The following is a 24742-nucleotide window of genomic DNA, read 5'->3' as shown; positions in this document are numbered from 1 at the left end:
TATCATGAATACGCTACTGGTGATTGTGAGCATTGTGGACTACAGGAAACAGTGGAACGTGTATTTTTGCACTGTCTTGGCAAGAATGACAGATACTTAAAGCAGAATCAGAATCTGTTTATTAGCCAAGTATGCAGCATACAGAGAGTTTGTCTTGGTGTTTGCTCCCACGAACATAGAAGAAAAAAATTAGAACAAGAGTGAGGTAATAATAATGAAATAATTTTAAAAAACAACAACATAGTGGTAGTAAAATTAAACTTACACTTTAAAATCTATTTACAAAATGGAATAATAATAGTTTTGAAATGGGATATAAAATTTGAAATGAAATATTGACTGTGCAACGGACCAAGAAATGGTGACAAGTGCAAAAAATAAATGTGACAGGTGCAGTGAATAATTAAGCCATGTAAGAGTGGGGGTTGATGAATGCAATGTGCGATGTAAAGTCCAGTTTGATTAAATATATGAAAGTGACCAATGCAGGGATTAAACAAGTGATGTGAAATGTTAAATCCAGTTTGATAACAGTTCAGCTGTTTAGTAGGACAACAGCTTGTGGAAAGAAGTGTCTGCTGGTGGAGGTTTTTATGTTCCTATGGAAAGTTACACTTCAAAGGACTCACATAACACCTGGCTTTAGAGAAATGTTACAGAGCAGTTCAGGGGATGTGAGTTATAAGGCTATTTTTAAATGTTTAGAAAGCACTCGACCTTGCAGGAGAATTAACGTAGTAGTATTATGACTGTAATGTAGTGGTACTAAAGTAGCTGCACTCCAGTCCAGAAGATGGCTGTGATGCTGTTAAAAGCTATTTGCCAACCACCAATAAACAACAAGGGAAGAAGAGGAATATTAACATGTTGTGTCCAGCAGAGGGCGCTCCGCTCCTGGCACATAACTCCTCCATGGACGTAATATAAGGGCTCTTATTATACATCCATGCACTCCCATCATGAATAAAGAGAACTCCTCTTTATAAAAATATGATCCGCATTCGGCGAAGACCCGCCCTACTCTGCCTCTGATTGGCTAGTTCTCGTTGCCTTCGTTGGTTAGATTGGTTAGATTAAGGCACGAGGAGTGAGACGGTTGGGTTAGGGTAAGAATATCAGTGTCAGAGCCAATCAGAGGCAGAGTAGGGGCGGGTCTTTGCAGAATGCGGGTGGGGAAAAAAACATGGATGGAAAAAGGTCCTTCAGAGAAGGGCTTATCTAGAGGCCACAGGAGGGCATCTGATTTACCCGGATGTTTCAGTAAAAATACTCTAAATAAACTTTTAAGAAGGAACAAACTTTGTACCCATGTCCACCTCTTAACTTACCTCTGCAGGGTCACATCCTGCTGCTCTTCAATGCGACTCTGACTGCAGAAAATATACATGTAAGTTGTGTTTCTGCTCTATTTAAAGAGATGTTCAGTTAGTTTATCCTGCCTACTGTCCTGTCCTTTCTGGAATCTTCGGGTACACATCTAGAAATGTTATCTAGCTTTCCAAAAGGAATAATAATAGCAGTATTGTGAACGGAGATACCTTTCAGTCTGATTATCAGGCTAACCGTTAAAACGGTTAAAACGTCAGTTAGCAGTCAAATCTGTGTTGTGTCGTGTTATGTCACCATAACACGATATTATTATTATTATCATATCGTTAAACCTTTAAACCGTGAAACCTTTGTGATTCTATAACTTTAAGTGATATAAGATATATATATATATATAAGATAACTTTAAGTTATAGCATCACATAACCTTAAGTTTAAGTTATAGCATCACAAAAAGGTAGATTCTTGCCTCTATTTCCTCAAATGTTTGGCGTTTGCTTGAAGTGTCTTAAATTATTAAGTTGGTGTTGAAAAGTACTGAAGGAGTTCAGGAGTTTTGTTTATGTGATTTTTCTATGTGTTTAGAGAAGAAGAAACATCTTACAATTTAGACTAATTTAGACAAATATTTTTACAAAATATTTTTATAGCTTGTCCACTGCAGTAGACATCAGGATGATTTTAATGTGATGTTGTCATGTATGACTTGACAATACAAAATGTAATGGTTTCAAGCTGTACAACCACCTTCAACCAATAACATCATTAACTTTATTTCACTTTGTATTTGTTTTACTTTTTTTGTTTATTTCAGGCCTGTTGTGGTATTCAGAGACACTCTTCTAATCTAAATGTACCTTTGATTTGTGAATGCTGACAAGTCTTTAAAGACTTTACTGTCAATGTGCTGGGAAAAATACTGAATTGGACTGCGATTTGCAGTTTGGTTGTAGTGTAGCTATGGTAACAAAGAGGCCGAGGTAGCGCAGGTGTGAATCTATGATGATGGAAAAACACCAAGTGTAAGGCAGTAAATGGGAAACAATACAAGTGCTCGTTATAATTCCTTAGAGCCCAACAAGCTGACGTCTTCTAATGTTTTGTTTTCGTCCCATCAACAGTCGACTATCATGTATAAAAGCTTCAAATTCTCACATTTGAGGATCTGCAAATCAGCAAATGTTTGTCATTTTTTTTATGAAGAAATGCTAAACTAGTATTTGAATATCAAAATAGTTCATGATTAATTTTCTGCCAATCAACTAATTGATTAATCAACTGATCATTGCAGGGCTAAACTGTTTATATTTTAAGTATCTATCAATTTTGCAGGAGCATATAAGAAATACCTCCAATGGTTATGTTGTGGCTTCTTTCAAGGACCTTCAAGGAGTTCAGTTCCTTTTTGAGTGGATTTAATTTCAGATTTTACTGTTCCAGGTGGTATAAGTTGGTTTCTTCTTTCCCCTAGAAAAATGTTCCTGTATATCCTCGGACTCGTGGCCCTTTGGTTTATCTATCGTTGGTTCAAGGAGTCCAAAAGAGTGCCGAACAAAGAAGATAAATATGTCTACATCACTGGCTGTGACTCTGGGTTTGGTAATCTCCTCGCAAGACATCTGGACAAGCTGGGCTTCCGTGTGGTCGCCGGTTGTTACACGGAGAAGGGTGAGGACGAGCTGAAGAAGATCTCCTCTGACAAACTGACTACCACTCACCTGGACGTCACCGACTCTGAAAGTGTCAGCAAAGCAGCAGGACTCATCAGGACTCTGGTTGGACAGAAAGGTGCGTATTGTGCTCACCTCACAAGACGAGAGACGAGAGATCACAGTAATCCTATGAAAAAATTAATGTTATTTATGTTTGGGCAGTGATGATGATAATGTATTTTAAATAACACCCACCAACTTTAAAGGAATAGTTCCAACTTTGTGTGTGTATCTGGTTGTGGTTGTGTTGCTCCAGGACTTTGGGCTGTCGTGAACAACGCAGGAATCTCTCTCCCGTCTGGTCCCACCGACTGGCTCACCATCGAGGATTACAAGCCCATGCTGGCTGTCAATCTGTGTGGTGTCATCGACGTAACGCTGAGCGTCCTCCCTCTCATCAAGAAGGCCAGAGGCAGAGTGGTGAACGTCGCCAGTGTGTTTGGGCGAATCAGCCCGTTCGGCGGGCCTTACTGTGTCTCCAAATACGGAGTGGAGTCCTTCAATGACAGTCTGCGGTGAGAGGAGATGTTACTGTTTTACGCTGCACGTGCATCGTTACTTGTTACATTTACAGCAACCTCTTTTGTGTGTTTCAGTTTAAACTTGGCACCTTTCGGAGTCAAGGTCTCAGCCATTGAGCCAGGCTTCTTCAAAACAAACGTCACTGATACAGAGATGGTGAAAAACAACCTGAAGAGGCTCTGGGACAGATTACCTCAAGAAATGAAAGACGACTATGGACGTGGCTTCTTGGACACATGTGAGTTACCGTATCTTTGTTAATGAATATTAAAAAAAACTGTATTTTTATTACAACAGCTCAATACCTTGCAGAGCAGTCACGAACATAAAGGAGATTCTGTCAACAAGTAATATAAGATAAGAAAATGAAGTAAAAGACTAATAAGAGGCTTAGTTCTGGCAGAGCTTGTACAAGTGGTGTTTGTCTCTCCATAGATATTTGTTTTCACTTGAAGCTTTGCTTTGATCTTCTCCATGACATAAACTATTTTAATCTTTTCTCTTTACTATTCAATATGTAAACGGTTGCAGTTTTGTTTTTTCTACTAGAAGAAAAATCCTTGATACAAACTTTGAATTATTTTCTGGTATGTTTGTCAAGTAGGATACAAAGAATAAAAACTGCTAGATTCAGAGTCGAATTGATACTCCAAATTAAAGCTGCAAGCAGCGATGAACGGGCCCTTGTGCCCCGTGCACGTTGGACTGTGACCTGGTTGGTGGGTCTGCATGTGGACTTCTTCATACGCAGGCGTTTTTTTGGACAGTGCAAGAAGTGGTGAAGCTATTTGTAGCTAGAAAACATCCACAAAGTAACAAACACACCTGCGAAATAAAGGCATGTCGTAGTTTATGTTGTTGAGAACATACTATGTAATATGTGTACTGTAAGGTAGACTTCCTGTGCACAGTAGGTAACACTATGAGAAACAGACAATATGGAAGAATAGTGAGATTGTGTCTAAAACAAATTAATTTCCTAATTTTCATCAAGTCTATCTTTAGAAAAGGAAAGAATTTGAACCCACATGACCTGGTCAAAGTTTGATTGAAACATGTACTGTCAGGTTTGTAGAGACAATAAGTAACTGCAGCTGGACACAGAGAAATACTCATATATTTGAATGGAGAGTTTGAGCGAACCCACACTTCGTTGAACATTTACTGCTTCCACATAGTTTTAGATACAGACTTCATTTGAACTTTAAATGAGTGATGAGACTTTGACCTACAAATCTTGAATTTACATGTCAGACATGTAGATGTCTTCAGACCCAGGCTGTGTTCAGACAGTGCAAGAAAAAGATAAACATCACTTCCTTCGTCCGCTATTTTGCCTGCTGCTGGGGCTGCTTCACTGAAATTTCATAGGGGGTGCCAGTTTGCATCACTGATGGATATTGTCATGTAGATGTGTTCAGGCCGGGAGTCTTATCAAATATGTAAAGTTTGGGGCAGACTGGAGCATTTACAATAAAGTTATAGGAACTTCCTCTGTCATAGCGAAACATCAAATCTCAAAGATGTGAGGATGAGAATTTTCTGCAGGGTGAGACATGTCTGTCTTGCTCACACCTGTGGCATCAAAATTCAGCAAGTTTTTGGCCCATTCACTTGAATTTCAATTAGTAAATTGAAAACTCTTGATGAGTTTGGTTGTAAAAGAAATTAATTTCCTAATTTTCATCAAATCTATTTTTAGAAAAGTAAAGACTTAAATCCACTTTTAACCCACATGACCTGGTGAAAGTTTGATTGACATGTGTACTGTCAGGTGTGTAGAGACAATAAGTAACTGCAGCTGAACACAGAAAAATACTCATATATTTGAATGGAGAGTTTGAGCGAACCCACACTTCGTTGAACATTTACTGCTTCCACATAGTTTTAGATACAGACTTCATTTTAACTTTAAATGAGTCACGAGACTTTGACCTACAAATCTTGAATTTACATGTTGTTGTTTTTTATCTTTTACAATTTTTGAGATATTAGAGTGTGAGTTTTAAAGTCTTTTGTTGCTCCTCCTGTTATTTTATAATGAGTGTGTACAGCACTGAGGGAGTCACATAACGAGGAGCAGTTGGAGAGGAGTACACTTCTGGTGAAATCTCCACATAAATCCCATTACTTTGGCCAAATCTTACATTAAAAATCAGATTTTATGAAGGAAATTTCATCCCGAATCCATTGACACAGGTTTGAAAGTGGTCAAAAATGATCAACTAAAAACAGTAGAATGGAAAATAATCCCAACACAAGGAGAATAAAAGCAAAAGTAAGTTAAGCTAAAATAGAAAACAATAAAAATAATAATAATAATTTGAAGCACATTTGTAAAAGTGGGTTTTTATAAGAGATCTAAATGAAGAAACTGTTGGTGTAGCCTTGATCTTCACAGGCCGGTTATTCCAGTTTCTAGGAAGTCTGACTGCCAAAGCACAATAGCCTTTGTAACTAAATCTGGCCTTTAGTTCAATTTAGAGGAAAACACTCGGAGATTATGTTGGGGTTAACAGCTCAGCATTGGCACAAGGTCCGGTCGAGTTTTAAAAGTAATCAATATCAGTTTTAAAATGAACTGAACTAAAGACTCTCAAAGGCCAGTGTGGGGATGTAAGGATCAACTCCAGTTGAAAGAGTTTTGACCGATCTACAAACAGCAAAGAGATATTCTACTAACATTAAACAGGGCAGTAGTCCAGATGTGAGTTAATGAATGCATGGGTGACAATTTCCAGATTTAAAAACAAGAACATAGAGGTAATCTGCACACTGAATATTGCAAACTCTAACTCATATCCCCAAATAATTGTCTACTGAGGCAACATGTTGATCTTCATTGTCTTTATCAGACAAACATCCAGTTTGAAGCCCTTGAAGGTCAAAACGTTGCATCATTTCTTTTTTCTTTTTTCTTTATATGTTGCTTTTGTTCTGCACCTGTACACAACTGGGGTTGGATTTGCACAGTTTCCAACTTTTTTCTTATCCATGTTCCATATTTTTTAACAGAGAAACAGTCTGGTCTGAAAGAAATAAGCCTGAATTATTGATTTTCTTGCTCTTTCTAATTTTTTTTAAGCTCTGATGCCCACTGGCACAGAAAATGATGAAATCTCAGTTCTACTTTTAGAAGTTTTAATGAGTTCCCATATGTCTGTTTGTCATCTTGACTATATATTTAAATATAGAGTACATATGTGTGAAATGTTTCTCTTTCAGCACTTGAGAAGGTGGATGAAAATTTTGCGCAGCTGACGGACGGGAACCTGATGAAGGTGGTCGGCTGTATGGAGCACGCCATCTCCGCTGTTCATCCTCGCACCCGCTACTCTCCTGGATGGGACGCAAAGTTCATATGGTTGCCTCTGTCGTACATGCCGACCTTCATCTCAGACGGACTTTTCCTTAAAAACAGCCCCATGCCAAAAGTATCAGTCCTGTAGTTTCTGTCAAATCTGAGAAATTTGTCTCCCTAAAAGAAGATCAATGTCTGTTATTTTTACTGCAATAAATATTGACACCATATCACCATATTTTGTTGAATAAAACATGTTTGGCTCTTCATTATGTCTTTTAAATTGCCTCCAGACATTATCATGCACGCCCTATTGGCTTTAAGATGTCTCGCTATGTCTCAGGCAGTGACCTTTGACCTCATACACTGGCCTTAATGTATTGTCCTCATTTTAATCACAGCTTTTGTTCTTGATGGACTTTGGCTCCTCTGCTGCTGCTGTTCAAACCTGCGCTTTAGATCTGGATCAATATTTTTTTCTCTTTAACATTAAAAACACACAACACGGGTTTTCTCTGTGACCTTTGGGCCCAGACGTTTTTTCACGGCTGGTTTTAGGTAAAAGGTGAATGCAGTTATCAAAAGCGGGGAGTATTACACAACTTCATGCTAGTGAAACATTGAACCCCGTTGTTATATGATGTATGGACCTTGACTCTGCAGACACACTGAAGTCGATCCTCAATAAACAAAACTTGCCCTGAGAAAGGACCGTCGCTGTGTTCAGTTCAGTCGTTTTCTTGATGAGGAAGACATATCTGCATCCCTACAGCTGTAGTCATGGTATGTTTGCATTATTATACATGTTGCCAGAGCTGATAACTAACTACATTCATGTATATTTAAGGCAAAGTCAGGATCAGATACTTTGAGTGACAGGCTGGAGTGAAAATTTAATGGGGTCTCTGTTTTTGTTTTTTTTTGCATTTACCATCTTCATGTGTTGTGATGCCCTCTGGTGGTGAACAGAGACATTTTGCATTAAAGGATCAGTCCGAATACATTTTTTTTTTCAACTCTTACATTTACATTTAGCGATAATTTGCCATGTGAGTAGTTTTCAGAGTTCCACAGTACAACAGAGGTCAGTGGGATTTTATTTGTGGTGCACAAAGCGTGTATGTACATTTTTAATGGTTTGAGCACCACAAACAACACTCAGTTTTTCTCTTATGTCTTGGTACAATATGTTTGTACTTCTGTATTGCACTGTGGTGGAAGAAGTATTCAGATCCCACAGTAAAAGTTGTAATACTACAGTGCAAAAATCTGTTACAAGTCAGCCAGTCATGTCTACTTACTAGTAAGTAAAATATTGGGAAAAAAATGTACAATTAATTACTTTTAATGTATCAATACTAAAAGTATAGTACCATTATACAGAAAAATGAACCAGACATTAAGTTATCGGATAGATCAGATCTATTACTGATGCATTTATATGTAATTAGCATTTAACATTTTGTTGGTCAAGATGGTGTTCAGTTTAACTACTGTTTGATTTATCTGTAACAAATATTTTATAAGATGACATGTTTTATCTGTAAAAGCACAATCTGAAAAAGTATAACAAGCTGTCAAATTAATATGTAGTTATGTAAAATATTTGCATCTTAGATGTAGTGTAGTAGAAGTTTAAAGTCTCCTTCCTCTCAAAAATGTATTTTGTTTACTGCTACTTGACTTGGATGTTTTTGTCTTCACTGTGTAGGATGATGTATGTGCAGAGTTTGTTTTAATATTCATCTGCTGAAGGAGGAAAGTTGACTTGAAGCCTCCAGTGCACAAACTTGAATAACAGACTAAACAGTGAAGTTGGAGACATCTTGTGTCCAACAGTTAAACTTATGAAATGAAATATATTTGTATATTCATAGATTCTGGATTTTTCAATCAGGGAGAAGAAGTATATGAAATTTTAAGGATTTCAACAAGGTAATTTAACTTTTCGGTGGGAAAAAAGCATTTTTCTTAGCAGAGCATTTTTATATATCTTAAAACATTTCAGTAGGGAACCTTTAAAGTAGAACTAATTGAGGGTACCTCAAAATTGTACGTATGTACAGTATTCGCGTAAATACGCGGAGTTACTTTTCACCATTGTATTGCAGCATAAGTTTCAGAGGCAGATATCTAAAAATCTGTCTGTGTGGCTTGATACCACTTTAGGGTGAAATGACCCTTTAGGATTTTGGTGTCTTTTATTATTACTGTTTAAAGGATTCTTATTTAATCAGTCAATATGAGGGCTTTAAAATGGCTCTATTTCTGTGTTTAAATATGTGGATATATATATATAGGAATAGATGTACGAACCCCGACTTTAGTAAAATACTGGCACTAACATGTCTGGTGTGTAGGTACGTTATTTCCATAGCAGAATAAACCAGTACTGAGCCCCTATTGTGATAATGTTGGTACTTTGGTTAAAAAACACTGTATTTGGTGAATTTGCACCTTGTAAATTTTGACACAGACCTTTAGATTTAAATGCATTTTTGAATATGTAAAGATGTGTGTGCTCAAGTTAATGGATATATACAAAGGTAATATTCTATATTTTCTGAACTGTCAACAAATCCCATAAAAAGTCGAAAACGAACTATGTTAGTCCATCTCAGAAGTAGGGTCCCACCTCCCTGGACTGCTTGTGACACTCAGCCCATTGGCTCCCATTGAAGACGTACATCTTTAAAAATGGGTCACAAATACATAGTTTCATCTTTTATAATGGCTAAATCATTTCTCAGAGAAATTGGACACTGTAGTTTTGAGTAAATGTCACTCAAACAGGGGTAAATGTTGCCTTTTTGGTTGATTATTTTCAGCACTGGATGTAGTTCAGTAGTGACCATCAACAGCATCAGGATGGTGTGTGTAAATAAACTACGGTGTTGATGTTCATGGTAATGAAGGAACACGTCACTGAGAGCAACAATGTGGCTCACTGATGTGTTTTCAAAGGTTTTTGGACAACAGCGGAGGTTTGTGGCACAGAGAAATAAAATAAATTGAACGTCGGCTGCACAGACGATATTTGTTAATGTGATCAGTTCATTGTTGGTTTTTGTCTTTTCATTGGATTCATTGATATGAAGGAAACTATAGAAAATCACCAGACTTATCCTTTAAAACAGAGTATAAGATGCTCTTTAATGGTGCATATCCTCAAGCTCGATATACTCTCATGTTAAGTTTCCATGCCTGTGTGTGTGAACATGAACAGCAGAAACTCATCACATGTTTCTCCTCTCAGGTGTCAACTGACAGCCTAACAACAGATCTATTAGAGGTAAGTTATTCACCTTTTTAGAGAGATTATGTGATAGAAGCCATAAAAAATGTTTCTTTTAAGATCCTACAGAAGTCAAAGCTGTGAGTTGTGTGTTTTCAGGTGATCCTGTCACACCTGGCTTTAACCTCTGCTTTACTTCTGGCTGCTCTCGCCGCCCTCAGCTGGTACATCAGAGATTCCTACAAGGTCGATGGCTTCAACCAGAAGCATGTGTTCATCACAGGCTGTGACAGCGGCTTTGGGAATCTGCTGGCCAGACAGCTGGATCAAAAAGGTTTCCACGTCATAGCTGCGTGTCTCACGGAGGAAGGTGCAGCAGCTTTGGCATCCAAGGCCTCCCCCAGACTGAAGACCCTCCTGTTGAACGTTACAGACAGTGAGAGCATCAGGAGGGCGGTGGAGTTTGTGAGCAGAGAGGTCAGAGAGCGAGGTGAGCTGGGCGGACAGTGGGGGGTACAGGCTGATAGGGTGCCAGTCAGAGTGAGGCACTGGGAGAGATAAGGGCAACCTGGACCACCCCATCATCAACTCATCATCCTCCTACTGATATGTTTAACAAACTTTCTTTTTTTTCAGTAGGAGGGAGAAAATACTTACCTCATAGATTGCAATTCAAGACATTAATCGTAAATCCAGAATTACTGAACATGTCTGTCACACTTTTCTTTTTTCCAGTGTGTCAAGTCTATCTTAACACGATACAGTCTGTACTGTTTACAAATCAACATAGTATTTTTGTATAACAACTATTGTTATGTGAGAAAAAGTGCCATTCCATTATTTTATTAGGATTTTCATATCAGCCACTCTCCTTAGTTTTCTGGCTCCAGTAATTTAGGACTGGGCAGGTTCATTCCTCTGCAACACATAATTACGAGACCAGGATATAACCTCTAAGAATTTATTAAATCAAGTACAAGGAATATGTTTTTGGTGCTGGTGTCAGTACAAAAAAAACAAAAATAGGAGAACAGAATAAGAAAACAGTAAGTTTAGTTAAGTTAATAAATATATATGAACGTTATATGTTAATATACAAATATGCACAAAAAACATATTATGATGAGTTTATAGAGGGAGTAAAGTTCTGATTAATATGTTAAGTGTACATAGTGTGCAGAGATACCAGGAATGCAAGATTAGTGCAGCACAATCATTCAAATATTTGTAGTGTGTGAAACCGTATGTGAATGTATTTATATATATGCAAAGTTCAGAGAATGAAGGACATCAAGACCCTTTTTTTTAGCTTTTTATTATGATTTTGGTACTCATGTGTGCCAACACCATCTAAATTAAACATTAAACTAAAAACTAAAGCCAGTGTTAGATCTCTACAGAGGTGCATGTGAGCTGTTGAGTATTTAAAAATGACATAAAAGGTTGCCAGATCTGATCAAACTTTCTGGTAAAGCCCTGAGTAGTATGCTTTCGCTGTTTGCGTTTGAGATGTGCCTTCACATCCTCCAGCCAGTGTTAATGAGATGATGGTACAATCTGTTTGAGGAGAATCACACCTGCAGGTTGGTCAGCTTTGACCTTTAAGTCAAAGGGTCAGGATCATATATCAGAAAGGGTATTCAGATGTATGTGGACAGAACCAAATTATAAAGCCCTGTCACATGTTTTGACCTTTATTAACTAAAGAGAAAAGAAGATCAGAAGTTGATTATCATCCCACTTGTTTCCTCTGCAGGTCTGTGGGGGCTGGTGAACAACGCCGGCAGGTCCATACCGATCGGCCCAACAGAATGGATGCAGTTAGAGGATTTCACAAAAGTTTTGGATGTGAATCTGGTCGGAGTCATTGAAGTGACCCTCCAGTTTCTGCCACTCCTGAAGAAAGCACAGGGTAGGGTGGTAAATGTGGCCAGTATTCTGGGCAGACTGGCGCTCACAGGTGGAGGCTACTGCCTGTCCAAGTGGGGAGTGGAAGCCTTCTCCGACAGCCTCAGGTAGTGATTTATCACACACCCTCTTCAGGTCAGATCAGGGGCAATGTGGCTTACAGACAACACTCATTTATAAAAGATATAGACATAGATATATATAGACAATAAATACCAAAAACACAGGTTAGCGCCAGCGTCACTGCAATCATTGTCACCAAAACCATCTAAAGAAAGCCAGATGAAGAAGAAGCCAAAAAACCAGTGGGCCATCCCGTCCCATCAACAGCTAGTAATAAATTACATTTTGTTTAAAAACCCAGTAACCAATTAAATAAATTACTTATTTCAAGGAGGTTAAACTTTATGTCTTAATGGAGGCAAATGAAACTCACAGTGTAAACACTGCTTGAGTCCAGTAAGATGACCTGAGCTGTCTGTAGCTCTGACGTGGCAAATAACATGTAAATTTACACCAGTTAATATATTATTTCGTATTCACAGTTGTTCTCAGAGGGTTTTTGTTTTTCAGATAGAGATTACAAAACCAACAGATCATCATAAATGTTGAGAGATTTACTGGAGACTTGTCAACACTGAAACCTCTAAGTTTCCTTAAGAAAAACAATCTTTGGTTTGTATTTTTACAAGTAAAAATAAATAAAATCAGTGTTTGCATCAAATTCCTATTTAAGTAAAAGTACAGAAGTATTATGAGCTAATTGTACTTCATGTCTAAAGAGTAAAAGTACTTTTTTACTGTACTTTTAACTGCATACGGTTAGATAGTTTAGTCTAGTGGTTCCAAACCTATAATGGTCAGGGTCTCTCCAAAGATAAATCTGGGGGTTTGTGAGATGATTTAGTGCGGTACAGAGAAGAGGAGGAAAAAAACAATGTTCTGTTTGATAAATTTGCATGAATTATTTCAAAACTTTTCTTTTTTTTCTTTTTTTTTTTTTTTAAGGAAATGGGTGAAAATGAAGTTATATGTTCTGAAATATAAGCAAACAATAAAGAATGTATATTGACAGGCATCAGTGTAATTACACAATTATACAGGACATAATATATCTATACATAGAATATACATGACTCTATATTCAAAATATAAGTGTTTGAATAAGATACGTAATAGTAAACAATACTCAAGTACTACAAAATTGTACTTAACTACAGTACTTGAGTAAATGTACTTCATGACTTTCCACCGCTGCACACAAATTCTTCTATTCTGGACCATGAGCCAGACAATTAAAGTCAAAGTTTTAAATATTAACATGATGTAAACATGCTTTTAGAGAAAAATCACAGACTGATGAATAAAATAAAATAAGAACTGAGTAAAAACAAAAACATACCGTCTACTTCTTTTATCCAGGAGGGACATGCAACACTTTGGCATCAAAGTGAGCATTATTGAACCTGGTTTCTTCAAGACAGCCGTGACCCGGCTGGATCTTATTGAAGCCGACCTGAGGAGGCTGTGGGCCCGCGTCCCTCAAGATGTTAAAGACTCCTATGGAACGACATACTTTGATGACTGTGAGTGGATGTCCAGTAAATTGCAAATCAGTGTCAAATAAATGTTCTAAGACTTCTTCTACTTCCTTTGTTTTTCCCCTCAGATTTGAAAGCTCAGGACTTCTCTATGGGCATGTTGTGCAGCCCAGACATCTCCAAGGTGACCAGGTGTATGGAGCACGCCTTGACTGCCTGTTTCCCACGCACACGTTACGGTGCAGGGTGGGATGCCAAATTTTTCTGGATTCCTCTGTCCTACCTCCCATCATTTGTGTCAGATTTTGTCATCAGTGTGCTTCTTCCTCGACCTAAAGATGAGACGAAGTCCAGCAAGCAGCACATAAACTAAAAGGACTGTAAAGTAGCCTGTGTGACACAGATGTTTCCTCCTGTCAGCAGTGTAAGAAAACATAAAACTGAGAGGAAATGAAATATATTGTGGCAATAAGGGGAAAAAAAACTGTCAAGACTGTGTTACAAAATAGGAAATTTATTCATTCATGTCTCAGCAGCAGCAATTTAAACCCTATGGGCATCTTCTGGATGATCACAGATACAGTTTTTTTTATTATTGATGATACAAAATAAATCATTCTGTAAGTTAAGAATTTATTCACCGTGTTTATAAAATGACATCTGCATCCTCAGGTCACATGTTGCTCTTCAAGATAATCAACTACATAAATTCATTTCCATGAAACAGACATGGGCACGTTCAAGTATTGCTCCAAAAACAATTTTGGCCATTGTTCCAATATCATTATGTTAAAAAAAATCATGTTGATTCAAAGTCACAAAGCCAAGGATGGTAAAGGTAGAAATGCGTTTGATTAAGTACAATTAGCATGCTTCGCACACATATTTTAGCTCATGCATCTGTTTATAATGGAGAACATATCTTTGAAAAATTAATGGCATAAGTTAAAATCCAATTTATTTTGTGTTTATTTTGTTTGTTTTTCAGCCCTGAAGGTACGTGAGGTATATAAACATGAAAGATGAAATAAATACATCTTCAGTTTTTGTTCAGTGGCAAAAAAAAAAAAAAAATCATTATCACATTTCTCTAATCACCTTCGATGATATAAGTACTGTACATTCAGAATGCAGCTCATCTTTTTTATGTGTTATTGTGTTTAAGTGGAACTATTCATAAGATCTATTTCAAATAGTCTGAAGATATCTCTGACAAAATCTTACTGTTCAAATTTACAAATATACAACATATTTATTAACATTTCTATCAGCAGCTTCAGTGCAAAGATATACATATAGTACATCGGAATAAAGAAAAAAACATTAACACAAGAATTGGCATAAGAAATGTCAGAAGGCATAGTCGCAGAAGACTGTTTTCTTCATTCTATAGACGTGTGTGTCTCTTACCTAAAACAATTTGAGTTTTGTACACAGGCTGCATAAAAAAATAAATTCTGTGCAAAGTGTGTTTCTTTTTTCGACTCCCATCTGTGAGAGAAGGGTTATACGTCACTGTCCTCTTTAACGAGGTTGGCCGTGTCTTTGAAACTGTCCTCAGTTGGTGAAAAGGTGCTGGGACGATCCCTCTTCGGAGGTTTGGCGGGGGGCGCAAACGGAGAGGGCTCGGAGGCGGAAGTGTCCCCGCTGCTTCCTACAGGCTTCTCATCCCTCATCTGCGACACAGTTCAGAGGGTAAACAAGTGCATAACGACACCTGCGCTTCCTTTTTGTAACTGGTGTTTTCAAAAATATCTTTTTATAGTGACTAAACTTCAGCAACATGTCCAGACTTACCTCTGAATAGGAAGGGTTTTCAAATGTGGTGCTTGGCTTTAATTTTCGCTTGAATAAGCTCCACTTTGACTCCTACAATCAAACACAAATGATGAGGCGACATCATACTGGACTGATTTAACTTACACAGCTTGATGTGGACTTACTCACCTCAACAGGTTTGGTGCTGACAGATGACGTGTTCACGATGCCTCCAGTCTGATCTGCACGATACGCCGGGTTTGCAAAGTTGTTCTGTAACTGTTCACCACTCACATTAACAGTAACCTGTTTAAAAGTAAGGTTGTCATATCAATTATAACTACAAGCTGTTATAACACCTGAACTACTTGGTTTAACTTATAACCACAGTTTGACAGTTTGCAGGGAATCATCAGGAGACACGCATCCATAAAGTCTATGCAGGTGCTGGGTAACAATCATCTGCACAAAAATACAGAAAAATACCAAATTCTTGTTTTTTTAAATAGAATAAAAGAAGAACTGGGTTTGAAACAGCAATGTGAAGGTATTTTTTCACCATTTTGCTAATGAAATATTGAGCAGTGATGAGGCTCATGTGGCTAGCAAACACTAACACTGAGCAAATCTCCAATTTTCAGTTACATCCAAAAATATTATTCCTCATTATTCACTCAGATGTCCTTTAAGATGTCCTCCAGACATGTTTTAAGACATTAAAATAATCTGATTTGAATAATAATTTGTGCCAAATGTGTTTCCACAAAAACAGTTATATTACCTTGTTCACACACATTAACTCTTTCTCTCTCATTGACAAATCCATTATCTATGAATATAAAAATGTTTTCATGTTCAGGGCTGCTGGATCTTGTAAGCTGCACACTGGACCACAACAGGCCTCCAAACTAGTGTCACTAAATCATGTTGTTATATACTGGTCTTTAACTCAGATTTAAGGTGAGCACAGAGGAACTTTCCTTCTTCAACAGATGAATGTGAAAACAAACTCTGCACATACATCATTCTACACAATGAAGGTCAAAGATCCAACTGAAGTAACAATCAGCAAAATCCATTTCCGAGTGGAGGAGGACTTAAAAATAAAATTTCCTGATTGTGGGAACAAAATAAATTATAAATCAAACTTCAGAAGCTGCCTAATGGATGTCATCAAAATCAATGAATTGTTCTTTGGCTGGCTTTCTATTTATCTACTATATTTCAGTGAAATGTGTTCATACTAAATAGTTCTGAGATGTCCAGCTAACACAGTTTAAGTCTAAATGAAATGTTTGTGTACCTGTGTGGCATGAATGACGGCAGGATCACTGGACGTTGCAGGAACATTGGCGTATAAGGGGTTCTCAAATGTGACTGGCTGCCTCCCAGCGTCCATGGAAAAATTGTCGTCCTATGGTGATATTATATTAATGAGAATGCTTTTTACATTCATTACTGAACCTCAAAAGATAAACAATTAATATGTTAACGTGTTCTTTCTCAAACGCTGCTGATACAAGCAGTTTTAGGGGTGATGTTTAAGTGAAAGTTGTCAATAAATACTACACATAAAAACTTGTTTGTCAAGCAGAAGTGACTCAAAAATGCTGACGGTAGATCGTCGGTGACTTGGGGAACTATTTAACTACCGGAACTCACCATCTGCATGGCCGTGTCAATGAATGACACTCCAATGTGTGAAGGTCCGAGATCCACGTTATCGCCCGAGCGAAACGTTACCCCGTTCCCCGTGTCACCGGACTTCACCAGGCTGCTGAGGCTGGACAAAACCGAAAGACTCCTATTTATTTGCTGTGAGTATCGGTCCACATTTAGTGAACGGGAGTGAATGAGACTGAACGAATCAAAGCCGAGAGATACCTGGGTAGCTTGGGCATGGAAGGGATGAAGGACCCTGTTCGTTTGTAGTTGAGGAAAACCCCGACGGCCAAAGCTCCAGTAATCAAGATGATAATGACCGCCAGCAGAACCGCCACAGCTAAAGACAAGAAGTGGAAAATATTCAGTTGTATGCATAGCTGACACTATCTTTACAGTACTGATCTTAAACACTGCTAGTAATATCTTGCTGACTCCATTACTGTTTATGACTTCTGCATGCTTCATTAGTCTGCTGAACCATAAGAGAAGTTAAACAGTGATCAGAGGTAGCATTATTGAGGTTATCTATTAAGAAAAGTGTGATTTTGGCCCTTCAGTATTTGCTGAGCAACACTGTTTTTCTAAGTTGTTTTGTTGGCCTTAGTAACCTTTAGTTAGATAAGCAAGAAGTGTGACTTCATCACTTTTGGCTCTGATCTACTCCAGTCAAGCCAACATTATGACTGTTACTATACAGTAGCTACTGCGTATCAGCCGGAGTATGAGTGAAGAACTCCCAAAGGTTTTTGGTTGTAAGAATTTGTTTAGTCAGCTTTTTTAAGTTATGACTTCCAAAGAGTGATTGAGAATAATTAAATAAAAGTTAGATAACAGAAGAATTACAGTACCTGTTCCTGCTGGAGCACCCCTTGACTTTCCCATCTCACAGTAGCTGCCCACATAACCGTAAGGACATCTACACAAAATGACGATAACAAATCTTTAACAACACAACTTACATGCGACAACAAAATCTTAAAGTGAAAAAGGTGGAATACCAAATATCATATCATCAATATCAGGCATTACTGGGTTTGACAGATGCATCATTCTCTGATATAAATGGCACCTGCTACTAAACTCACTTGCACTTGGGCAGACCACCTTCATCAGTGTAGCAGGTTCCACCATTCATGCATCTACATGCAAGGGGCATTGCAACTGCTGCCTCAATAGCTGCAGGAGCAGAAGCCAGGCATACACAAAATCAACAACAACAAAATAATATCACACCACAATAAAACAAAAAAAAACAACACAGGAGACGCCAGGCAAACATGGAGAATGAACCTCCGAATGCAAACTGAGATGCAACAAAACAGGTGACACACAAGTCAGGCAGCAAATGCAGTCAGGCTGTTGTATACCTGCATCACATTCGTTGGAGTCGAAATTTACTGGAGAGGAGCCTTGCGGGCAGGTGCAGGTGTACCCACCAGGCCGGAGGAGGCAGAGATGACTGCACACATTCTTACAAGGGTTGGGCACTGAAGAGGACAGAGCATGAAGACACTGTTAAATGCTGTTTAAAGCAAAAGAAAGAGAATCATTCCTGAAGATACATCCTTTTAAATAAACTCATAGCAAATTGAAGCTGTTCAAATGAAATATTTCAGGTGGCCTTGGAGTGAAGGACCATGAACTGCAACGTCCCTTGTTGCATTTCCCATCATTCAGTGTCATCTCTCTACTGTCAGCTACAGAATAAAAAGGCATAAAATGCCTCCTAAAAATGTAATTTTATGTATTTATGATTTCATCATTGCAGTTTGTCTATCTTGGCCAAGACACTCTTGAAAGAGATATTTTTAATCTCAATGAGTCTTTGTACTTTTTGGTTTGAAGTAGTAAAAATTCTGCAATTTGCACAAGATAAAAAGTGAAATCTTAAACAGACTGGGTCATGTGAATGTGCAATCTGCAAATATTTTGGTAAAACAGTCAAAGGAATGAGCGAGCCAGCATAAATCCAATATTGGTTTTGTGATTCCTTCAACCTGAAGTACATAGTTTATTATTCTGAACAATTATCACATGAACCCCACTGTTCTCTGACCTGACTGGTTGTGTCGGTGCTCCTGGTAAATGCGGACTTGAGTCAGCCAGGGGTTGATGGTTAGAACTTTGACTTTACTTCCTTTCCCAAACTTATTAGTCCTCCACACTTCACCCTTCTCTTTTGTTGTCCAGTACACATGTCCCTCAAAGACATCCAGACTGTATGGATGTCCAATGTCTGGAACAGAGAAACCACAACACCATCAACACACATTATATTCAATCTTTAATCACCTCCAATGTAGTTTTAATTAAAAACTGAATGCATCAGTGTCTGTCCATAAAACAACATGCAGACTGTCTGTCCTGCATATCAATGCTCTGACCTCCTGATATGACGATCTTTCTGTCCGTGCCGTCAGGCTTCATGGACTCAATGATGTTTTCTTTGGAATCACACCAGTAGATCCTATTTCCATTCAGATAGTCCAGAGTCAGGCCAGTAGGCCAGCCGAGATCCTCCTCATTAACTAGCACCTCTCTATGCTGACCGTCCATCCATGCTGACTCTATTCTGGGTTTCCTGCCCCAGTCTGCCCAGTACATCATTCTGCCAGTACAGAAACAATCACAGAAACACTCAAATTACTCATGCTGAAAAATGCAATGAAGGATGCAAATAATATATTTTTCAAACTAAAGGTCAATATTTTCATACCCCAGCGATGGATTGACAACAATAGCAGCAGGCTGGTCAAGGTCAGTGTGGATCAACCACTTCCTGTACCGCCCGTCCAGTTTGGCCACTTCAATTCGATTGGTGCCTGAATCTGTCCAGTAAATGTGCCTGTACACAGTAATAAGTGTAAACTGATCAACTGGACAAAATTTAGAGCAACTTCTACAACAGTGAAGTGGTGAATTACCCGCCAACCCAGTCCACAGCGATGCCGTCGGGATTAGCAACATATCTCAGGTTGAGATCCACCTCTTTCACTGGGTTGTTGCCGTGGTCGTTGAACGTGGTCATATAGGCCCGTTTGATAGAGCCAAACTGTGATCCTCGACCCAGAACTGTCCAGTACACAACACCTACAGCACAGCAGGGTGGAGGATTAAGATTATCCTACTTGAACTTGTTGCTTTTATATTCACTGTAGCCACACAACACTAAAAGTTCTACAGGATTAGTCTTACTGAGGCCTTGTCCCTCTGGATCCCACAGGTAGTCCAAAGCTTGGATGTGCTCAGCGTTGTCCACATAGTCTGAATACTGCTCAGACGACACGTTGAAACGACGGATGCGAACGTTGTCCGGCAGGAGCAGCACTGGTGGGTTTCCTATACAGAGAAGGGGGTGTGGTGAATTTTATGAGGTGAGTTTGGTTCAACACTCTAATGAAACATCAGAGGGAACCTGCGAGGAATTTGCCCTACGTTTGAATGTCGAGCTCTTACCCTGAGCAGCACACTCCGTCCCATGCGGCTCACCAAAAGAGACAAAGCCTTCAGCGCAGAAACACTCGTAGCTGCCCTTTGTGTTCTTGCAGTCCTGGGGACATGTCCCGTACACCTCACACTCGTTGACATCTGTTTCCAAAAGCAGGAGAAAGAGAAAAATAAGAAAATGTAAACTGAATTTCTGTGTTAGTATTAAAATGGAGTAACTACATGACTGAAGAACTGATGTGTCCTTCACCTTCACAGGTGTGTTTTTCTGTTGTTCTGGGCTTATAGCCGGGCCTGCAGGAGCAGAGGAAGCCTCCATCTATCAGGTCAGTGCAGTTATGTTCACAGATGTTGCCACTGCAAGTGTGTCCACCATGCTGGTCTAACAGGAGTAGATACAACAAAATATTGAATGTCAAACTCAGAGAGGTAACTGTACTTACTTTATATAGTATGTTTAACAGTTTTATCTTGTATTTATTTTTGCACAAAGTCAACTTGGGGTCAAACAAAATTACCAAAATAGTTCATTGCATTATGATCACAGTGGTGGTATTGAATGAATCCACTGCAAGATATGTTCATTTACTCACTACAAATAGCCTTACTAACTTAATTCAGCTGAATTTATGTTAAAGTGATATATCTTTCCTTTTGATTTCACTGTTTATGACACTGTCATTAATATGCTCTTTGTTAATGTTACTTACGGCAGCCAAGCTCATCTGACTGGTCTCCACAGTCATCATAATCATCACAGGCATATTGTAGAGGGATGCATTGTCCGTTACTGCATTTGTACTCATCATCTGTACAGGGACCATGTGTGGGGCTTTGGCCTAAATGGAGAGAAACATCAACTTGGGAGATCAACAAAAGATACTGTAGATGTACAAATACATTAACAGAATATTAGCTTGAGTAGGTAAATATAACTGCAACTGCTTAAAATGTGTCCTGCACTCTCTGTTCCAAAAAGTGTCATACGTACAGTTTTCCTGTCTCTCATCAGAGCCGTCACCGCAGTCATCAACAGAGTTACACAACTCGTGGCTGTAGATGCAACGGTTGTTGTCACAGCGGAAACGGAACGGAGCCTCACACTGAATTTCCACTGTGGAAGAAAAGAAAAGAAAAGAAAAGAAAAGAAAAGAAAAGAGAGAAAAGTTCAGCAGATTCAGTAATCCAAAACATCCACTTAGCAGGTCAGTTTTTATGGTGTTTATTGTGATTCAGGATTGGACAATTTGGCTAGAATGTAACAGGTTTTGGTTTTGTGCGCAGTGGCTGTGTGAGTGTTTATGTCACTTACAGCAGAGGTGAAGCTCCTCGTCTGAACTGTCCCCGCAGTCATTGTCTCCATCACATTTCCAATGAGGCTGGACACATACGTGGTTCTTGCACTCGAACAGGAAGGGGGGACAGTATGTGCCGTTCGGAAAGCGGGGCGCTGAAAGTCAGAGCCATGCTGTTAAACTCGAGTTTGTGACTTACACACCTGAAAATGAATAACTCACAATCCTCATGAAAGCAAAACTTCAAGGTCATTAAAACAGAATCTGTGTCTCTTTTTGTGATGGAGACAATAAACTTATTTCTAAAGAGTGTGCAGAGAAAACCATTTTATGTTCAAACTCACGACATGACGTCTCATCTGTATAGTCCAGACAGTCGGCGTTGCCATCACACTTGAAACGTTCAGCGATACAGTGACCACTGTCACACTGGAAGTAACCAGGATGACAAGTCCGCAATTCTGCAACACAGCCAAACAATGTAGAATTACTTCACATAAAAGTACATTACAGTCACGGAAAATATCTACAGTACAATAAAGAGACATTTGCTGCAAACTGAATTTATTTTCTGTCTTCCTGTTCTAGCAAATTGAATAAATGACTATTGTAAAATTTTAAGTCTCACAGCAGCATATTTTTCTTTATTCCTGCTCATGTTCATCTAGAATAACTTCTAGATATATGGTGTGGTGTGCACTGAGACTTGTCCTGCAGTCATTTGTCCTGCACTCTACCAGAACTATATGGAAGAAAACCTTCAGTTGTAGCAGACTGATTAAACTCTTTCTGAATAAATGACTATCGGTGGTCCTGTCTGTCTATCCTTAAAAACTTGAAGTTTTATTGCTTCTTTGTTTAGCAGCCCTCAGTTACTCACAAACAGCCAGACCCCGGGCCAAAACAAAGAGCCTCCACTTACCACAGTCCCTTTCATCTGAGTTGTCCTCACAGTCGTTGTCATGGTCACAGACCCAACGGTCGGGAATGCAGCGCAGATTTTCACAGCGAAACTCGCTCTCTGTGCACGCGCGTGGAGCTGAGGGAAAACGGGAGAGCAGAAATTTCACAGTGTGGAATTAAACACATGCAGATCTTCATTCTGTTCATGTTAAATTTCCATATTAGACACACATTAACCAGAAGGAGTAAAAGCCCTGGAGTGAATTCACACACTTGTAACAATACATAAAGACGATTAAAAATGCCCCGTCTTATTTTCTTCCATATTATGACATAAAACATCCACACTGACCCAAATAACAAGTGCAGCCGTTACTCTGCAGTGAGCTCATAGAGTTCACAGACAACAAACTCTCTTAGCATCAGCAGCAACAAGGGGAGTGGCAACACCGTGATTTAACCCCATTCACTGTTTCTCCTTTGAGAGGCTACATTATCCTTATGAACTGGCATGTTCTCAGACATGTTTAAATTCTCCAGGGCAAGAGGTGACAGACTCCTTTCACTCCCTCTCTTTGACACGCTGAGGGCAGCCTGTTTCTCAAGCACCTGATAAGACTACCTCTCTCAGCACTCTCCTGTCGGCAGAAGTGTTGAGCCTCTTACAAAACATCCCTGCTGTCTGATAAAATGATTGGAGGACTTTTCTTTGCCATCAGCACTCACGTTTCATTTGGACGTTTCATAGTAAGAGCTAAAATCCCAAACTAAACATACTTAAAAGACTCTTGAATCATATCAAACTAATCCCGCTTTTCATAGTTTACACTCCAGTCAGTGCTCAAACTAAACTTCAAACAAAACCGGATGATGTCTGTTGATCGGTGATAGCGAAGAGCACTCACCGCAGCTGCGTTCATCAGAGTTGTCTCCACAGTCGTCGTCCCCGTCACATCTCCATCTTAACGGGATGCAGCGGTGGTTGTCACATTGGAAGTCTCCGTTTGGATCACAGGTCAGTTCATCTAAGAGAAGACGAGATAAATTACATCAGTCTGTGTTTTTATACATTATGCTGATCTAAATGCTGCCTATGAGTGATTGAAGAACATATATTTTCTATGACCAGCAGGACTTACTGCATGTGAAAACCGAACAAGTACTTGGCGCCTGCATTCTTTTTTTGAGACATGAGATTTGTGTCTATAAACTCTACAACTCTTCAAGTACTGCAAATATGCAGGTGCTGCACCTAAGGCAAGACCACAGCTCTATATTGTTGTGATTTTTTTATCACGTATAAGTTAATTAAGTAAATCAAGGCCTAGTTTGAATTTGTAAGACACACTTACTCAATTGTTTGGGTAGCATGAAGTTGTGTTTTTCAGACACTAAATTGTAGAAGACGAAGCATGCAAACATTTACATAAACAAATTTTGAATGTTCTGAAATATAATAAGGGGAAAAGACAGAAGCCTCTAAAATTGATGCGATTATGATTATGATGCGAGTATTTGCAAAGACTTGTAATTTTCATTTTGATAATATTTTGTGATCAATATACACCCAGTTGGCCATTTATTTGATAAACCTAGCAACAACTAATGTAGTCTAATACAACAGACCTGCAGTAAATCCTACCTTTGTGAAGGTTATAATGACCTGTTTTTGTTTAAACTGTTTCAGAGAGGTATTGATTCAACTCTATTGTGATTTTGGAGGCGTACGTGTCGCTGTTTGTATTGCCTTATAATGACAGGTGTTTCACACCATTTACATTAAATGAGGCTGTGTTTCAGTTTTACAGTTTCAAAGGCTTTCATTCTCATTAGCTCATCAACACAGTGGCACAAACTTGTATATTAAATTTGACACATTGAGGAGTGAAAATCTTTGAGTGACAGCGTGATGAGCAAAGAGTTCCAGTTATTATGTTATTATATTTATCAAAAGGAGCAACAACTACATGATAGGACTGGATTAATGACATTTTCAGTGGTTAAGTAATGATAGAAATGTCAGTTTGAAATGAAAGGCATCTTGTTTTTTAATTAAACTGCAATAGTCATAGAGGGAGGAGAGCAGCATGCCTGAGACAGATGGGTGACCTCTGTCTGTAGCGGAT

General features: G+C 38.7%; 3 protein-coding genes across 10 annotated transcripts in view; 2 read left to right on the top strand and 1 right to left on the bottom strand.

The window, feature by feature from the left end:
- Positions 1–1164: 1164 nt before the first annotated feature.
- Positions 1165–7133, top strand: dhrs9 (dehydrogenase/reductase (SDR family) member 9). Its single transcript, XM_044366406.1, has 5 exons — positions 1165–1387; positions 2801–3117; positions 3298–3556; positions 3638–3801; positions 6789–7133. The coding sequence occupies exons 2-5, from the start codon at positions 2805–2807 to the stop codon at positions 7010–7012; spliced, it is 960 nt and encodes a 319-aa protein (XP_044222341.1). The 5' UTR covers positions 1165–1387; positions 2801–2804; the 3' UTR covers positions 7013–7133.
- Positions 7134–7247: 114 nt separating this feature from the next.
- On the top strand, positions 7248–14335 carry rdh1 (retinol dehydrogenase 1). Its single transcript, XM_044366405.1, has 6 exons — positions 7248–7647; positions 10121–10156; positions 10259–10589; positions 11856–12114; positions 13430–13593; positions 13677–14335. The coding sequence occupies exons 1-6, from the start codon at positions 7645–7647 to the stop codon at positions 13919–13921; spliced, it is 1038 nt and encodes a 345-aa protein (XP_044222340.1). The 5' UTR covers positions 7248–7644; the 3' UTR covers positions 13922–14335.
- The window catches only part of lrp2a (low density lipoprotein receptor-related protein 2a), a 52252-nt gene continuing 41556 nt past the window's right edge, over positions 14047–24742 (bottom strand). For 6 of the 8 annotated variants that reach the window (XM_044366395.1, XM_044366394.1, XM_044366398.1 and 3 more), the window contains 22 exons: positions 23522–23641; positions 22636–22752; positions 22058–22174; positions 21731–21868; positions 21410–21532; positions 21129–21257; positions 20669–20800; positions 20428–20559; positions 20167–20310; positions 19896–20061; positions 19688–19816; positions 19356–19579; positions 19028–19207; positions 18339–18458; positions 18057–18147; positions 17820–17887; positions 17191–17308; positions 16969–17110; positions 16610–16720; positions 15496–15612; positions 15346–15417; positions 14047–15224 (listed from right to left, as the gene is read on the bottom strand). In XM_044366395.1, the coding sequence (XP_044222330.1) occupies positions 15054–15224; positions 15346–15417; positions 15496–15612; positions 16610–16720; positions 16969–17110; positions 17191–17308; positions 17820–17887; positions 18057–18147; positions 18339–18458; positions 19028–19207; positions 19356–19579; positions 19688–19816; positions 19896–20061; positions 20167–20310; positions 20428–20559; positions 20669–20800; positions 21129–21257; positions 21410–21532; positions 21731–21868; positions 22058–22174; positions 22636–22752; positions 23522–23641 (2861 nt within the window). In that variant the 3' untranslated portion in view covers positions 14047–15053. The remainder of the gene's footprint in view (positions 15225–15345; positions 15418–15495; positions 15613–16609; positions 16721–16968; positions 17111–17190; positions 17309–17819; positions 17888–18056; positions 18148–18338; positions 18459–19027; positions 19208–19355; positions 19580–19687; positions 19817–19895; positions 20062–20166; positions 20311–20427; positions 20560–20668; positions 20801–21128; positions 21258–21409; positions 21533–21730; positions 21869–22057; positions 22175–22635; positions 22753–23521; positions 23642–24742) is intronic. The other 2 variants (XM_044366397.1, XM_044366400.1) reach the window with 1 other exon arrangement.

This window comes from Thunnus albacares, chromosome 11, assembly GCF_914725855.1.
Source record: "Thunnus albacares chromosome 11, fThuAlb1.1, whole genome shotgun sequence".
In the NCBI taxonomy this organism is placed as follows: Eukaryota; Metazoa; Chordata; class Actinopteri; order Scombriformes; family Scombridae; genus Thunnus; species Thunnus albacares.
The sequence above is the reverse complement of the archived record's forward strand: the minus strand, read 5'-3'. Positions and strand labels throughout refer to the sequence as shown.

Excerpts from the sequence above, each read along its gene's own strand:
- dhrs9 (XM_044366406.1), top strand. The coding sequence starts at position 2,805 with ATGTTCCTGTATATCCTCGGACTCGTGGCCCTTTGGTTTATCTATCGT. Across the intron at positions 3,118-3,297 it reads GACTCTGGTTGGACAGAAAG|GACTTTGGGCTGTCGTGAAC; the intron begins GTGCGTATTGTG and ends GTGTTGCTCCAG. Across the intron at positions 3,557-3,637 it reads TCCTTCAATGACAGTCTGCG|TTTAAACTTGGCACCTTTCG; the intron begins GTGAGAGGAGAT and ends TGTGTGTTTCAG.
- rdh1 (XM_044366405.1), top strand. Across the intron at positions 10,157-10,258 it reads TAACAACAGATCTATTAGAG|GTGATCCTGTCACACCTGGC; the intron begins GTAAGTTATTCA and ends GTGTGTTTTCAG. Across the intron at positions 13,594-13,676 it reads AACGACATACTTTGATGACT|ATTTGAAAGCTCAGGACTTC; the intron begins GTGAGTGGATGT and ends TTTTCCCCTCAG.